Source organism: Benincasa hispida, chromosome 7 (assembly GCF_009727055.1).
Source record: "Benincasa hispida cultivar B227 chromosome 7, ASM972705v1, whole genome shotgun sequence".
Taxonomy (NCBI): domain Eukaryota; kingdom Viridiplantae; phylum Streptophyta; class Magnoliopsida; order Cucurbitales; family Cucurbitaceae; genus Benincasa; species Benincasa hispida.
In genome coordinates, this window is record NC_052355.1 from 47889107 (window position 1) to 47905312 (window position 16206).

Here is a 16206-nt window from a genome sequence, read left to right on the forward strand (position 1 = left end):
TGGTTAGCACCACCCTCCACAGACCAACTTCAATCACCACCACCACCAACTCCCGTGACAACCAACTCCATTGACCATTTTTAAAAATTATTAGTTTATGGTATTTTGTAGTTGTCTTTTATAATAATTTGTCATTAATAAAGTATGTAACAACCCAAATAAATTTGAATATAAGAATAGCTCGTTGTCAAACAAATTAGTGTTTTTTTTTTTTAAGAGAAAAACTTAGATGTTGTGTTGCTTAGATTGTACCTATCTTTGTGCAAAGTGTAGCCCAATCAACTGCTCAATAAAAATTTGTCACATTGCAAATATTTTTTTTTAAAAAAAATGAATTATTTTTTATTTTTCTGTGTGAAAAAAAAAATGTATATGATTAGGTGCAGTCTCGTTATTCTTATTTTTAAAATTTATAGAAAATGTTTAAATAAAAATGACTTTTTGAAAAATATTTTTTTAGTCAATCTAAATAGGTCCTTAATCTCTGTCCATAAATGTTTAATGGTTTTTGCAATGCCATTATTTTGCTTAACAAAGCAATATAAAAGAAAATGAAAGTAGTTAGCTTAACTATTGAGACGCCTTGAAGTTGTTATTTGACGTTTCGAATGATCAAGCATAGGACCTTGGCGAATCATGGTCTAGGGGCAAAGCCCCGTGATGAGAGGTTTAGGGGCAACACTCTTGAAACCTAAATTATATTGAGATTATGTTTATGTTTTCATTTTGGACCTTTGTTTTGAGTCTATTCTGTTTAGAGTCTAAGAGGATTATCATACTTAAAATCTCTTAATCCGGCTTGTACATTATCTTTGTATCATTTACTATGTTTTTTTTAAGATAATAAAATTACTATTTTTTTTATCTGTGAATATAGCTATGTAATTGTCGATTTTTTCTTTTTATCTTTCTCTTTGATTTGCTTGTGGTTTGATTTTTCTAGCTTGAAAATGGTGGGAGTTAAGAAATGAATAGGGCCAAAAAAGGGAAAGGGAAAGGATATGGGCCATTGGGTTGAATTGAAATGTTGTAGAAGAAACAACACCTGAAGGCAATGGCAATGAAGCTGATGTGTTCAAGGCAATTAATGTCAATCACAATTATATGGAGAAGATTCTCATGTGCTTTGATGGAGATCCATTTTTTGAAAATATCATCCATGGTAATGAATCATGATTAACTAGCTTAATTTCCACCAAACATTAAACATATTCTCTCTTAAATATTTTCATCCATGAAGTTTGGAGAAACTATTTTAAACTTTTAAAGAGTCAATGTCATAGTTATCAAGAAAATCAAAATACGACTTTTCTATGTATATATTTTTCTTCGGTCTTCTTTCTGTTTGTTGGAAAATTTATTTTTTAACTTTGACTTAATTTATTAATTCAAATATTGGTGTGTGAGACTCGACACCACACCGATATGAATTCTTTTATAAATCAACTCATTTATAAGTTTGACAACCTTAAACAATCGTCAATCTATGTATCAATTATTTAAAAAGCCAATTCAAATAGACCTCAACAATATGGCTACCCTACCAATTTTTAACTGTGGAGAGAGGGGAAAAGGAAGCTTTGAATTACTGAAAAAAAAAAAAAAAAAACATCAGTCTCTAATATTAATTTCTAAACCAATAAAGATGAAATTGAGAGAGGCTAAAAAAAATAATTAAAATATTGGCTGCATGCCAACTAGATGTCAACTTTAGGAAAGTTTGTAGTCATGTGGCATCATTGTCAAGAGCAATTCTTTCACTTGATAAATGATGGCTTGGAGAGAGGGGACAAGAGGAGAGCCCATCATGCTGAAAAGTAAACACTTCAAAAGTCTTCAAAATTGAAAATTAAGAAATGTGTATCGACATGTTTGGTGGTGATTCTAAAAATTCAAAATCAATTTCAATAATATGAAAAATATATTTAAAAAATTTAAAATTAAACTTTAAATTGATTTTGAATGATTAAAAGTGTTTTTCGTAGTAATTTTAAACATGAGAAAAGTGATTTCAATCATTTCAAAATTACTCCTAAACATGCATTAGATTATATTTGTTAACTTTTTTTCACAAAGAAAAGACACCAAAAAAAAGAAATTTTAGCAGGTCATTATAGTTGATAATGTAATACAAGTTGCAAGTTGATGATCATGAGAATGATATAGATAGAGAAAGAGATTGTCCATAATGTGGATGATGTTGCCTGCACACCCATGCGAGGTTTCGAGCGTGGAGAAAGCCTCGCATGGGCGCGAGAGGCATTCGGGTGTGTGTTCTTTCCAATGGTTAGAAGTGAAGTGAGTGTCTAGGATTGGTTTGGCAAATTGGCATGGGGTCAAAACATCTTGGTCCACAGGAAACAAAGAAAATGCCTACCAGGAATTGGATGCCCTATATATTCCTTTATGCCAATGGAATTTGGGTTCAAGAGGAATGGAATTGGTTTCTTAATTCATAAATCACAACCATATCCTTCCAAGGCCAGCCTGATTTGCATTTCGGCTTCGCAATCAAGAAAGAGATATGAACAGATTGGTCCATGCCTATGCCCATAACCACGCGGCCCGAGCCAGAAATTCCCTTGTGTCTCTATTTATAATCATTTTTGTGGTATGAATAATATCTGAAAGTGTTAGAATAAATTCTGGATAGTTAAGGTTTCGTTTGGTAACTATTTTTTTTAAATTAAGCTTATGTGATCCACATTTCTTACTATGATTTGTATTTTTGTTCAATTTTTAGCCAAATTCAAAAAACAAAAACAACTTTTTAAAATCAACTTTTTAAGTAGATAACAAATGAAGAATTTTGGAGGTGAAATTAGTATCATAAACTTAATTTTTAAAAAAAAAATGATTACCAAACGGGGTCTAAGGTTTTTAAATTAAGCCTAGAAATATTTTTTTCCTACTTTTAATAGACTGTTTGTTTTGCTAGAATGGGATGGATTTCGAATGTAATCCAAAACTATGTTTGGATTGAGCATTTTGAATCCAATTTATAATATTACACTCATTACGCTCCAACATTTTTTAACTCAACCCTCTTTACGCTTCATGATCCTATTAACAGCCCCCTAAATTTCTTGTTTTGTTATCTAAGTTTTAAAAACTATTTCAAAACCCAAACTAATGTTTTAAAAACTAAAAAAAATAAAAATAAAAAATAAAATAATAATAATAAATTTAAAATTAGGTTAAGAATTCAATTCTTACTTACTAAAATGCAAAAGATGCAAAATATTATAAAAAATGTAAAGAAAATATAATTAATTTATAAAAATTAAAAATAAAATAATTACCAATCAAGTCTAAAATATACATTTTAAAGTGATTTCAAGCCTGGCAAAAACAAATTTTACCCGATCAAAATCAATCTAAAAAATGCTCATATGCTCTCCCACTATTAGTGTCACACAAAATACAGCAAATTAGCAAGTTATTTCAGAATCATGACCATAACACAGCCCTCATGAGTTAATATAAAACCGACTTTAAATTGGATTTAAAAATTTTAACGTGAGAAACTTTGCTACTGGGTTTTCGCCTCTGAAGGAAAATATGGCAACATTATATATCGACTATATTTCAAAAATACGTCGGGTAATCGATGCTTGGATTCATCTTAAACTGGAAAGAATTGATTGTGATTAAAAATTACTTGGGGAATAATACTTCGAAAAGTTAATCTTGACACTTAATTAGGCGGCATTGTGATTTATTACTATTCATGCAAACGAAATTGAAACGGTAGCAACAAAAGAATGGGTTATGAGACAAATCCAACATATGGAATGATACATCAACTAGTTTCAGCTAGAAATCGAAAGAAAAGAACAGCAAGTAAAGCCCCAAAAAAGAGCCCGAAACACAATAACCAAGGCTAACCATTCTGATATTACAGTATAATGACAAATTGTTTGCTAAAAGCTCCCGTAAACAGAATGAGAAAAAAAAATGAAAACGATAACCTCTTTTATAAGGTGCCCCATGAAAAAATTAGATAATATTCACCCTGCATCCAGAACTGCGAGTCTCAGAAGCAACTGTTCGATATCCTTATGCCTGCATACAATAGGAGCATATGCATAGAGATGTAAGTAGTGGCTCCACAGAATGTCAGTACATAGTAATAGAGTGAAAGAAAATGTAATCCTTTCCTCGTTTTTCCGTAGAAGGGTTAGGAAAAAACAAGATTGCACATCGATTTTTTTCTTAGTAAAATTTTGAATACACTTGCCGGTAAGAGTTCAGCCCGATCAATGGCACTAGCAGGCTCAAGGAGACAATGCCCAGATTGTTACGCCTTTCGTGAGTGTGTTTGGTTTAAAAATATTTAATTTTGAAAATAAGTTATTTTGAAAAAAATTGAAGAGTTTGAAAACCACTTAAAATAGCTTTTAAAACACTTTTGAGTATATTTTAAACAGTTTTTATCAAAAGAATTTAAATAAAAATTACTTTTTTGAAAAATATTTTTTTCTCTAGTCAATCCAAACATCCCATAAATGTTGATGCAACATTGATATAAGGTTTTGCCTGTATAGCAGAGTTCTAAACACTTGGTAAATCGGAGCAATGTGTTAATATTTACCTTGTTAGCAATGTTGTTGGAGAGCCAATCCAACCCCTCATAAAGCCCCTCTCCAGAGGTGGCGCAAGTGCTCTGGATGTACCTGAAGATGAATGAAGTTTGGATCTGAGTAAGCCAAGAAAAACAGAAGGGAAATTTTATATTCAGAATAAAGACAACAAAGCCTACCAGTGACGCTGGCGGAGAGAGTGGAGACCAAGCTTGTCGGTGATCTCAGCAGCATTCATTGCATTAGGAAGATCTTGTTTGTTAGCAAACACAAGCAGAACTGCATCTCGCAGCTCATCCTGGGATCACATGAGTTATTATTAGAATCTGATACACTCCTAATACCATAATCATCACAAAATACGAGCATTTACATTTGATATGATTGGATAATACGAACAACATCATCGATATTTCAAAATTGAATAATGAGATGGAAAATAATTTAGAAAAAGGAAAATAGATAATTGTGAACAATTAGAACAGTACTCCGAAAGAAAAAAAGCTGTGATATAGCAAGCTTCATGAGTGATTTCAGACAGATGCTCATTAAACTAGGTAGTTAGTATGTAATACCTCATTCAACATCCTATGCAATTCATCCCTGGCCTCAACAACTCGATCTCTGTCATTGCTATCAACAACAAATATGAGACCCTGTGTGTTCTGGAAGTAGTGCCTCCACAAGGGACGAATCTGTTGGACAACCAATTAAGAACATAATTTAATCAAGAAGTATATAACTGAAACATTTACAAATACTAAACAAATAATCTACATTCTAGCAGGAGAAATTTTAATTAATTCTATGCACACTCAGACAGGAGAACAATAGATACAGAAGACAGAAGTTCAAACCTTGTCTTGACCCCCAACATCCCAGACCGTGAAGCTGATGTTTTTGTACTCTACAGTCTCAACATTAAACCCTGCAAGTAAAAGACATAGGCTAAATTATGATCTTCCACAAAACAAATGCTACAAAGTAGATTGTGTCAAGAGACATTTCACTATTTCGGTCCGTGTAACAATTGTTATTGACAATGTCGTGTTCTGTTTTTCTTTTTATATAGATTAATCAACTGAATAATATTTTGGCAGTTTAATATTTCATATCATAGAGTTAATAGACAACCAATTGCTTAAGCAGAAGTAAATTATGAAACCGACATGAAGAAAAATGCATGAAACCATGGTATAGTCGAGAGACATTTATTTATTCCTTCCTCCTTTGATCGAGGTAACGACCTAGTGAATGACTCCTGACTTCAGCATAAACTATATACTCATTTTATGGAAACATTTATCCAGATGAAAAAAAAAATGTTACAAGTTTACTATTTAATATGGTTGACAGACGAAGAGTGTAGTACATTAATGAGCAGATGAAAATTGTGAACTCAAAATGAAGGTTATTGCCAATTGTGAAGTCCTAGTAACAAAACCAGAGAAAATGCAGAAATGAGAAATGTCCCAAGCTTTCTTTCTCAAATAACAGGTTATATATGGATCTATCTATCTATCTATACACACAGGCACATAGATCAAAGACAGATCATGTACTAACTCCATCTTAAAAAGCAAAGAGAAACTCACCAATGGTAGGGATTGTTGTGACGATCTCGCCAAGCTTGAGCTTGTAGAGGATAGTTGTCTTACCAGCCGCATCAAGACCAACCATCAGAATTCGCATTTCCTTCTTGGCAAAAAGCCGACTGAAAAGCTTTGTGAACGTAAGCCCCATTCTCTGCCTCTACCTAGAAATCCCTACGAGATTCCAAAGATGAGATCGGTAACCATAGCGACAAAGATCGAGATAAAATAGCGACACCGGAAATGAAAATCAAGAACATACTATACATGGAAATCCAGTACCAAACAATCAAATGAAGGTGAAAAATAATAAGTAGCTGAGGATCGTCAATTTAACGGAATCACATCCCTAATGCTCACTCGAAGGGATCTGAAGGTAGATCACATCGCAACTTCAGATCGCCAGGAAATTGACCACATATGAAGCTCATCCAAGAAATTCATGCATCCAATAGAAAATTAAACCACAAATATATCGCTAAAGAACAGATCGGAATAATAAATGATGGTACTAATCAAAAGAAACGCCTAATTCGTATTAGAAAACGAAGCATATACGTTATAGATTGAAAAAAACACAATGACCATCAGAAATTGAAGAACCTCAATATCAGAAAGGCTATAGAATCACAGCGAGAATGAAAAGGAGAACGAATTTCGGAAACAGAACATTACCTTCAACAAGCACCACCGAGAATCTACGACAGACAGAAAAGAGAGACGGTGGGAAGGAGAAATCTCTACCGGATCCCTGTATATATTATAAACCGAAAGGCGAGGGTAGATAAAAGTACGAAACTACCCTTTTCAGACACCGTGGGAGATCCAATTAGTTTCCAATCAGCATCCAACACGTCAAAGGTCTGAGAACTCAAAGATTGGCTTCATTCGACTTTTCGCTCACAATTGGAAATTAATATTATTTAGCGCGTTGATTTTTGAACCAATTAAAAGTCGCCACGTGGTGCTGCATGTCGCGTGGAATTGAATGTTATGGCCCTGTGGTCGTTGGTGATTCAAATTTGAAGTCTGGAAATTAAAAGCAGACGTTAAATTAACTTAACTCTTGCAAGAGCTACCCAAAGGGTAATTTTCTTCCTTTTTTGAAAAAATATGTTATAAACATATTATACAAAATACCCCGGGACCGAATTTAAAGATACATTCAATTCTAAACTTTTACTTTTTAATCTCAAAATTTTTTAGTTTGAAATCTCAACCGCTTAAGTTTTTCATGGAGAACATCCCATTTTTTATAGAAAATTTTACAATGATGGGAAATAAAATAAGTATCAAGAATGGACACGGAGAAGTCATCACCGGCCCACCTCGCCATGGACGTCTCTAAACCTAACCTAACCTCAATACTAAAAGTATAATTTTCCTATAAATATAAGTACACTTTTTAATCCAAAATTTTGAATTAGGCAAAATAGATCATAAAAAGAGGTATTACCAATTCAATAATCTTCTTAAAACGGTAAAATATCCTCAACCCGTTCAATCTAATTACCAATGTAACACTTTAACAAAATTAACTTATGTTATATAATGAGCACAATCTCAATCATTTTACGATCATCGATTGAAGAGTAAGTTTGGTACTAGAAACTTAAGTAATTCTAGCTCAATAGCGTGTATTTATGTTGTAGTTAAAAAGTTCGTGATTGGACCCAATTGAGAAGAACTTACAATGCACGGATTTCATATTGCCTTAGAAAAAAAAAGTATTACATGAGTCGTTTATTAAATATCCTACTTTTTGTATACTCCGTCTATCACTCCTATTGATTGAATGGTTGGATGAAGAATTTGAATTGCTACAACTTGGGAGTTCTGTTACTTATACCATTGCAAGAAGTCCTTAAAATTAAAATGTATTACAAAAAAGTTGAATTCTTTTAAAACTCTCTCTAACCCATACAACACCCTTAGCAAGGGTTTGTCTTCAACTATTTTTCTTTTTAAATAAATTATTTTTATCTCGACTAATTTTTCAGTTTTTTTTTTTTAATATTTATTAGAGGGGATGAGATCGAATCTTCAACCTTTAAAAAAAGATCTTGTCAATTAACATTGACATTTGAAAGACCGTATTAACTAAATCATCTCAAAACAAATGTTTACCCTCTCATAGGTTAGTTTGATTCTCCCTTCTATCAGATAAATTCATTATTATTTAAATTAAAAATTACATCCCAGCGACAAAATGCAAGGGCCATTTGAATTTTGAAATCAAGGTTTCCTTGGAAATTTAGAGAAATCCGGTGGCCGACGTTCCATATACGCCGATCTTCCTTCATTACTCTCTTCTGTACCATAAAAGATGAGCGTGGCGTCGCCGGCGAGGGCCTGAAGGCCTGCATGCCCGTCATCGACAGCATTGAGAGCCGATTTCAACACCCGGATGGCGGTTGGACTGTTCCTTAGAATTTCTCTGCACCATTTGATCGTTTCTTTCTCCAGCTTATCCACCTGAAGAAGGAAAAACACAGTTCGGAGTTTGATGAATTAAAGATATTAAACTGCAATTTTTTGGTCCAATTGTTTTAATTGCTTTTGGTCCAATTTATGTCCACCGCAATATTGCATAAAACGCGGTTAAACTTCAATTGTTTGTGGGGCAAGTCATTAATCATGGGTTAAAAATGAATTATTTATTAGAAAAAAAAAATCTCTAATTAATTAGATACAATTTTAAATATTAATGGTTGACAGACGTCTTGATCCTAACTTGAAAGTTTAGTTTATCTCTTACATGTAAAATTTTATTTTATATTCCGACGTATAAATTAATTTTTAAAATTTTGATCGTGAATATATCAAAAAAGTCTATTAAGTTTAAAGATTTATTAGATATTTTTAAAATTTTTGTCCTTCAAACAAAAAATAAAAAGTTAAAAATTGAATGTGACATTTTTTTTTTGTGCACATGATAATAGTTTAAGTTTTTGTCCTTCCAAACAAAATTTAATGTTTATGTTCAAAATCTAGGTCTCCGTACTTTTAAAAATAGATTTAAAATATCTCTCAAATAATTTATTATTATTATTTCAAATAATTATATCACATTTTAAATTAAAAAAATAATTTTTAAAAGCTATCTCTTCTCTTTTAGATTATTTTTAAAAATATTTTTCTAATCTTAAATGGAGAAATAGTTTTAAATGATAAAACTGCTGAAAATATTTATAAATATAACAATGTCAATATTTATTAGTGATAGATAATAGTAGTTTATTAGTGTCTGTCATTTGATAGACAATAACATCTTATTATATTTGTAAATATTTTGGTTCATTTTACTATATTTGAAAACATCATTTTGAATATCATATAATTAATTAAAATCATTAAAACTTGTTCTTAAAAACTAAAGGATGAAAAATATATATTTTGAAAATTCAAGGATTAAATGTATCTATTCTTAAAAACTGGATTCTTAAAAAGATACATTTTAAAAACGTATGGACCAAATACACATATTTTCAAAACTTGAGATTAAAATATTAATTTTCCCTTGATTTTTTTTTTAAGTCAATAAGAAACTATTCGTAAACGATAATAAGATATCAAATTAAACTAAGCTAAAAATCAAAGTGAAAATTATTTCAAATGGTAATAATGTTGAAAATATTTACAAGATATAAGAAAATTTTAAAACTATTAATGATATTGATATAACTATAAGTGTCTATCAGCGTTTATCATTAATAATTTTGTTATATTTTGTAAATATTTTTGTTCATTTTTCTATAGTTGAAAACGACCCGAATTATAATAGATACTAAATTAAAAATAAACCAGATTTAAATTAAAAATACACCAGATTTTAGAGCATATTGAGAATGGAATACGAAAAGAATAGGCCAGCGGCGGAGGAACTCACCGGAACAACAGTATTGACGAGGCCCATTTTATCAGCTTCAGAAGCGGAATAGAATCTGGTAAGAAACCACATTTCTCTTGCCTTTTTGGGGCCAACCTGACAATAATAATCCCCAAAAAATCAGGGACACAAAAACAGTATCGAAACTGAAAAAACTAAATCTAGAAAAATTGGTTACCAAACGGGACATAACGGAGCTTCCATACCCAGCATCGAAGCTCCCCACCTAAAGGGCAAAACACTTCAAATTGAAGCACAGAAGAAGAAAGTACAAATGGCTTTAAATTTGAGCACATTTTCAGAATTGAAGTGTTACCTTAGGACCAGTTTGACCAAATATTGCATTTTCTGCAGCAATGGTTAAATCACAAACCATATGCAGAATATGTCCTCCTCCAACAGCATAACCTGCCACCTAATAAAATGGGGAAAAATATATATATATATATTTTATAATATATCAAAATATTACACTTTTATCTCTATTTTTTATTTAAATGTTATTTGTTCTTTACTTTTTAAAATATTATATTTTAGGCGTTGAATTTTAAAGTTTTATTTTCACTACGTCTCTAGGTTTCAAATTTTTATATTCTTGATCTGATTTTTTTATTTAATACTCACTTTTAGTCATTACTATTGTTTATAATATCAATTAATTTATTTTAAATAGTTAAATTATTTTTTACTAATTTTTTATGACTATTAAAATTAATTATTTTTCCATCATAATTATTTAAATAAATTAAGTGAAAGTTAACACATAACAACCAAAATGAGTATTAGTAAGAATTTGATGATAGTAGTGTGAAGTATTGAAATATTTGGACAAAGTAAAAACTATAGTTAATTATAAAGAGTATAAGAATGTAATATTTTTAAATTCAAAATTTAAGGATAAAAGTGTTACATTTTAAATTCTATGGATCAAATAGAAATTAAACTCAAAATATAGGGGTCAAAAATGTTTTTTTTTTTCCAAATCAAAATATTAAATTACAAAAAAAAAAAAAATACAATACTTTAGTTTAACCATGGTTTCAAAAATACCTCTATTCTTTTTTTCAAAATTTCCAATATTAACCCAATGGCCGTATAACAACCCTAGGAGGTGCTAAACTTGAAATACCGTGGCGATGTTCATTTCCGATTTTTATTTTTATCATGTCACCTTGTTTCAAATCTCAAATATTGTTAAAAATTCTAACAAATTTATATATAATTTTAAATTTTTTTAATAAAAGGTTGATGGTAATATTTGAAAATTTAAAAGAATAGAAGTACTTATGAAATGAAATAACCTTAATTTAACAAAATTAAAATGTAAAAGCTGAGGTGATTTTAGAACAACATAGTATTATATCATACAAGAATTGGATTGGGAATTGAGAAATTGTACCATTGCAATGACTGGTTTTGGAAGACGACGAATCTGGACCTAATCAAGGATTAAGAAAATAAATTAACATCTAAAAAAATGGAAATGAAATAAAAAAGGTTTAGAATATAAATTCATCCATAAATTAGAATTTAATTCCTATAATTTGAAAATTTTAAATTTCTTCCTAATATGATTTGATAGACCTCTCAAATACTCTACCATGAAAATTATTTAAGAAGATTTTATCAAATCATAGAAGCTACCAATGTAAGGGTAGCTAGCTACTATTCACCTAGAGAAAGATGTTCCATCTCCCATGATTTGTGGGGGCAATCTCATTAAAACAAAACAGTAATAATAATACATTTTTTGTACCCTCTAGTTTTTATTTTGGTCTCTAGATTTTAAAATATCACACATTTAGTCCTTAAATATTGAGTTTTATTTCAATTTAGTCCCTAAATTTCAAAATGTTACGATAGATTTAAATTTTGTTTCAATTTGGTCCATGGATTTCAATATTTTACATTTTTTAACCTCAATTTTTCATTAAATATTTACTTTTAATCATAAACGTCAATTTTTATTAATTAATTAAAAATAATTAGAAGTAAAATTTTTAAAATGATAAAAATAGTGAAACTTAATTAATTATAATTCTTTTAACTATTTTTAATTTATTAACTAAATTAACTCCAAAAGACAAAAAGTGAATATTTAGTAAAAAATGAAGGTTAAAAGTGTAATAGGGACCAAATTGAAACAAGATTCAAATGTCAATAGTAAAATTGTAGCATTTTGAAACTTATAGACTAAATTAAAACCAAACTCAAAACTTAGACTAAATATGTAACATTTTGAAACTTAGAAACTAAATAGAAACTAGACCAAAAACTTAGGGACAAAAAAGTATTTTTCTCAAAAAAACTATATTCTTGTTGGGTTGTATGTCCTAAAACTCACAATTTGTAAAATTAAACATATTCTATTTACAATAAATAAGTTATTGGGGTTTATTCAATATATAAATTGCATTTGTAAAAACTAAATCCAATAAACTAAAGATCCATAGTTATTATATGAATACTTGGACTTGATGTGGAGACATAAGAATGAATCAAGTTCAAGTAGATAGCCAAAACAGTCTATAGTATACGGATAAGGCTAGGTACCTTATTATGGGAACACTATTGGATGTGATCCACTTTGTACTTAGTATAAACGATGTAATCCTGAATCGTTCATGTGGAGACATGCGAGTGAGGGCGTTCTGTGCGAAGAGTTTGTGTAAGACTGGATCGAGAAATAAATCACTCTTACTTTATAACGTTTTTACTATATGAGACTAACTATTTCAAAGTGATGACCTAGGTAGCTTGAGCTTAATTTTGAGCTAACTATGAACTTCTATTTATTCAGGATTATCCTTAGATTTGCTTGGTTGAAGGTTGCGCTCAATAAGCTCCCCATTTCAGGGGTAAAAACCGGGTAGATAACTGAGGATATAGAGTGCAAAACGAAATTCACTCATACCCGCTTTTAGAGATAATAGAGAGGTTGCTCCCTTAAGTACTGATTTCAGGTCTTGAACAAGGGGCCTCACCCTCTCATTGGCTCGAGAGGGACTCAGTTTAGTGATTTAATCACAAACCAATTGTTCATCAGAGGAACAATAGGACTTAAGGAACGAGATATAATTTCGGGAGTAAAATAGCTTTTGACCCAACCATTATTACGAACAACCTATAAAGGGTCAACTTACTGATCATGGTTAAATCGAGTGGACAAAAATATATCACAATGAAAGGAGTGCAACTACTGAACTTTAGTGGAGTGATCTAGTTAATTCGGTTTAAAGAGTTTAGTCAATTAATCTCAGATTGTTAAAGCTCATGATCTGTAGGTCCATTAGGTCTCCTACTAACTAAATGGACTAAACCTTAGAATAGTAGAATTTGAAACATTCAAATTCGATATGGGAGAATTATTAAATATACAATATAATTACACGTTTAATTATTGAATTAAACGAAATTGGAGTGTTGGAAAATATTAAATAGGATTTAAATATGGTATAAGTGAATGTGGATGTATGTTCCGGATAGGTTTTTTGTTAATTTAATATTTGATATTAAATTAATTTAATTAATTAAAATTTTTAATTAATTACTTGAATTAATTAATATTATCTAAAATTAAAATTCATTTTATAATTTGGATTTATTGAAATTCAAATTCAAATGATTTTGAGAAAATCATTTTTCAATTTCAAAATATTTGTTTTTGAAAATTAAATTTAAGATTGAAAAAAAGGAAGAAAGTGGGTTTTCCCACTTCTTCCACCTTGATCCCATTGATACTTATGGTTTGGTGTCAAAATTAAGGGGATTCTAATTTGCATGCTTAGATTGAATAAATATTTAACTTCAATTTGTTGAGAAATGGGCATGCAAGTGGTTTTTTCGGAAGAAATAATTCTTCTTCTTGACGCCAAAAGAAAATAAAATAAGCTCTCTTAAAATTTCCTTTAATTAGAGCTCATTTTGGATCCACACTCCAATCTAAAGTTGATGGGAGGAAAGATCAAGGGGTGGTCTACAATTTATTGGTAATTCGAGCTGGAATTCAAGGATTGAAGAGTTCAACAAAGATATAAATTTCAAAAACCGTATTTCTCTTTTTGATGCAGCTTGAATGTGAATACCATCCATTCTAACTTTCTCCAAAATATAGAGATAAAATTATAATTTAACCTATAAAGAAATGGAACGACATGTCGGTACCTGCAAATCCAAAACATTAAGACGACCAAAATCTTCGTAATCAGAATAACCATCTTTCTTTCTCAAAGCTTGATCTCCTCCACTGCAAAACGCCTCTGTTCCCTACGATAAACACACGAAGAAATTAACTAAAAAACACTTCTAATTAACTCTTAATTACAGTAATCAAGCAACTTAATTACAATTAACAGAATCAAATTTACCTTTCCAGTAAGAATGATGACTCCGATTGAACTATCGTCTCTGGCATCATTAAATGCTCGTATGAGCTCTTTAATTGTCTGCGGCCGGAAAGCATTTCTCCTCTCCGGTCGATTGATCGTGATCTAAAATTAGGGCACACAAATTTGCAAATATTAAAAAGATAAACACAGAGATCGAACTCTCGAATTTGAAGCTCGATTGAAACCTTCGCAATGGCTTCTCCGACGGCCTTCTCGTAGATGATGTCGGTGAATTCCTTGCCGGAGTCGTCGCCGGCGATGCTCCAGATGACAGGATGATTTGAAACGGCGCCGTGTTTGCGGTGGTAGCTGTCGTCGATTGAGGCGGCGGAGAGGTGGATTGAGTCAGGATTTGGAGTTCGTGGAATTGGAATGAGATGGCCGGAAATGGAGGCCATTCTTCTTCTAATCGTGTTCTTCAGATCCTTCTCCCCCATTGTTGAACTGGAATCGAAGATGAAGAAGAAGAAGAAGAAGAAGAAGAAGAAGAAAAGTTGAAGGGAATTAAAAAAATAATAATAATAAGTTCTAGAGATCGACTGCGTGATGGGCTGGTTGCTAGTGGATAAGATAAGGTATCACCACCAGCCGACGTTGCGCAGTTTAGGCGAGAAGATAAAGAATATTAAATTAATATCATTTTTATTTTAGATATAGTTAATTATAATAAATATTAAATATCTTTGGCTTTTAATTTGTTTTTAAAATCCTATTATAGTTTTAAAAATTGTAATATTACTCTGAAAATTTTATAAGTATTCCAAGAAATTTGAATAGAAATGAAGACTTAAAAACTACAGAATGATGACTTAAAACAATGTGGTGATTTAAATTATGTTTTTTAAATTGCTGCTACACTATTTCATATCTTAATTTTCATCCAAAGGTTTAAAAGTTTCTATTCCAATAATATTTTCTATAACATATGTGAAAGTTCAGAGTATTATTGATACTTTTAAATGTATAAGGATATTTTTTTAAAACAAATGATGTTTTTTTTTTTTTTTTTTTTTATTTTTAACCTATTTTCAATGCAATTACAAATAAATTCTTATTATTGTTAATTTGAAATAAGTATTAAATAAAAGACACTATGTAAATATTTTTTTTTAAAAAAATTATAGTAGAAAGAGTAATGGAGGGTAAATTTATTTTTTTAAAAGTCAAGTTATAAATTAATTGGACTAACTTTAAGATTTATTTAAAGAATTAATGTCTCGTTAGAGAACTATTTGGCTTTACTTAGTTATTATTTAGGCCCCGTTTGATAACCATTTTATTTTTTGTTTTTGTTTTCTAAAATTAAGTCTATGGACATTGCTTCCATTTCCAAATTTATTCCTTTGTTATTTATTTTTCACCAATGATTTAAAAAAATCAAGCCAAATTTTGAGAACTAAAAAAAATTGTTTTTGATTCTAGAATTTGGCTAAAAATTCAACCATCATAGTTAAGAAAGATACAAATTATTATAAGAAATGTGGATGAAATAAGCTTAATTTTCAAAAACAAAAACAAAAAATGAGATTGTTACCAAACGGAGCCTTAGTTTTTGGTTTTTGAAAATTAAACTTATATTCACATGTTTGTTTAGGAATCATGAAAATCATTCTATGATTTGGTGTGAGAACCAGCAAAAATTTCAAAAATCATGTAGTTATCAAACAACGGCCAAAATTTTCATATCTATAATTGTATAAATAAAAATATATAAAATTTCAAATGACAGAAACTAAAGTAGCACTTTATGTTGG

The 16206-nt window shown here is 30.3% G+C and overlaps 2 protein-coding genes across 3 annotated transcripts; both read right to left on the reverse strand.

Moving 5' to 3' along the window:
* Nucleotides 1-3742: 3742 nt before the first annotated feature.
* LOC120082104 (ADP-ribosylation factor 2) lies at nt 3743-7000 on the reverse strand. Of its 2 annotated transcripts, none has more exons than XM_039037332.1 (7): nt 6851-7000; nt 6179-6349; nt 5441-5511; nt 5159-5278; nt 4763-4881; nt 4595-4676; nt 3743-4065 (listed from the first exon to the last, which is right to left on the reverse strand). In XM_039037332.1, exons 2-7 carry the CDS (start codon nt 6324-6326, stop codon nt 4060-4062), a joined length of 546 nt encoding a protein of 181 aa, XP_038893260.1. In that variant the 5' UTR covers nt 6327-6349; nt 6851-7000; the 3' UTR covers nt 3743-4059. The 2 variants fall into 2 exon arrangements, with proteins under 2 accessions (XP_038893260.1, XP_038893261.1); XM_039037333.1 differs by having other exon boundaries at nt 6179-6339; nt 6851-6999.
* Nucleotides 7001-8253: 1253 nt separating this feature from the next.
* LOC120082177 (1,4-dihydroxy-2-naphthoyl-CoA synthase, peroxisomal) lies at nt 8254-15051 on the reverse strand. Its single transcript, XM_039037434.1, has 8 exons — nt 14638-15051; nt 14432-14554; nt 14229-14330; nt 11464-11502; nt 10381-10479; nt 10243-10290; nt 10065-10160; nt 8254-8650 (listed from the first exon to the last, which is right to left on the reverse strand). Exons 1-8 carry the CDS (start codon nt 14887-14889, stop codon nt 8411-8413), a joined length of 999 nt encoding a protein of 332 aa, XP_038893362.1. The 5' UTR covers nt 14890-15051; the 3' UTR covers nt 8254-8410.
* Nucleotides 15052-16206: the final 1155 nt, after the last annotated feature.

Bases quoted from the DNA above. Each gene is read 5' to 3' on its own strand.
- LOC120082177 (XM_039037434.1), bottom strand. From the start codon at position 14,889: ATGGGGGAGAAGGATCTGAAGAACACGATTAGAAGAAGAATGGCCTCC. The intron at 11,503-14,228 runs GTACCGACATGT...ATCCTTGATTAG, and splicing joins TTAATGTTTTGGATTTGCAG to GTCCAGATTCGTCGTCTTCC. The intron at 8,651-10,064 runs GTGAGTTCCTCC...TTCCTTCTTCAG, and splicing joins TCGTCAATACTGTTGTTCCG to GTGGATAAGCTGGAGAAAGA.
- LOC120082104 (XM_039037332.1), bottom strand. From the start codon at position 6,326: ATGGGGCTTACGTTCACAAAGCTTTTCAGTCGGCTTTTTGCCAAGAAG. The intron at 5,279-5,440 runs GTTTGAACTTCT...GTTGTCCAACAG, and splicing joins ATGTTGGGGGTCAAGACAAG to ATTCGTCCCTTGTGGAGGCA. The intron at 4,677-4,762 runs GTAGGCTTTGTT...ATTCATCTTCAG, and splicing joins TCTCTCCGCCAGCGTCACTG to GTACATCCAGAGCACTTGCG.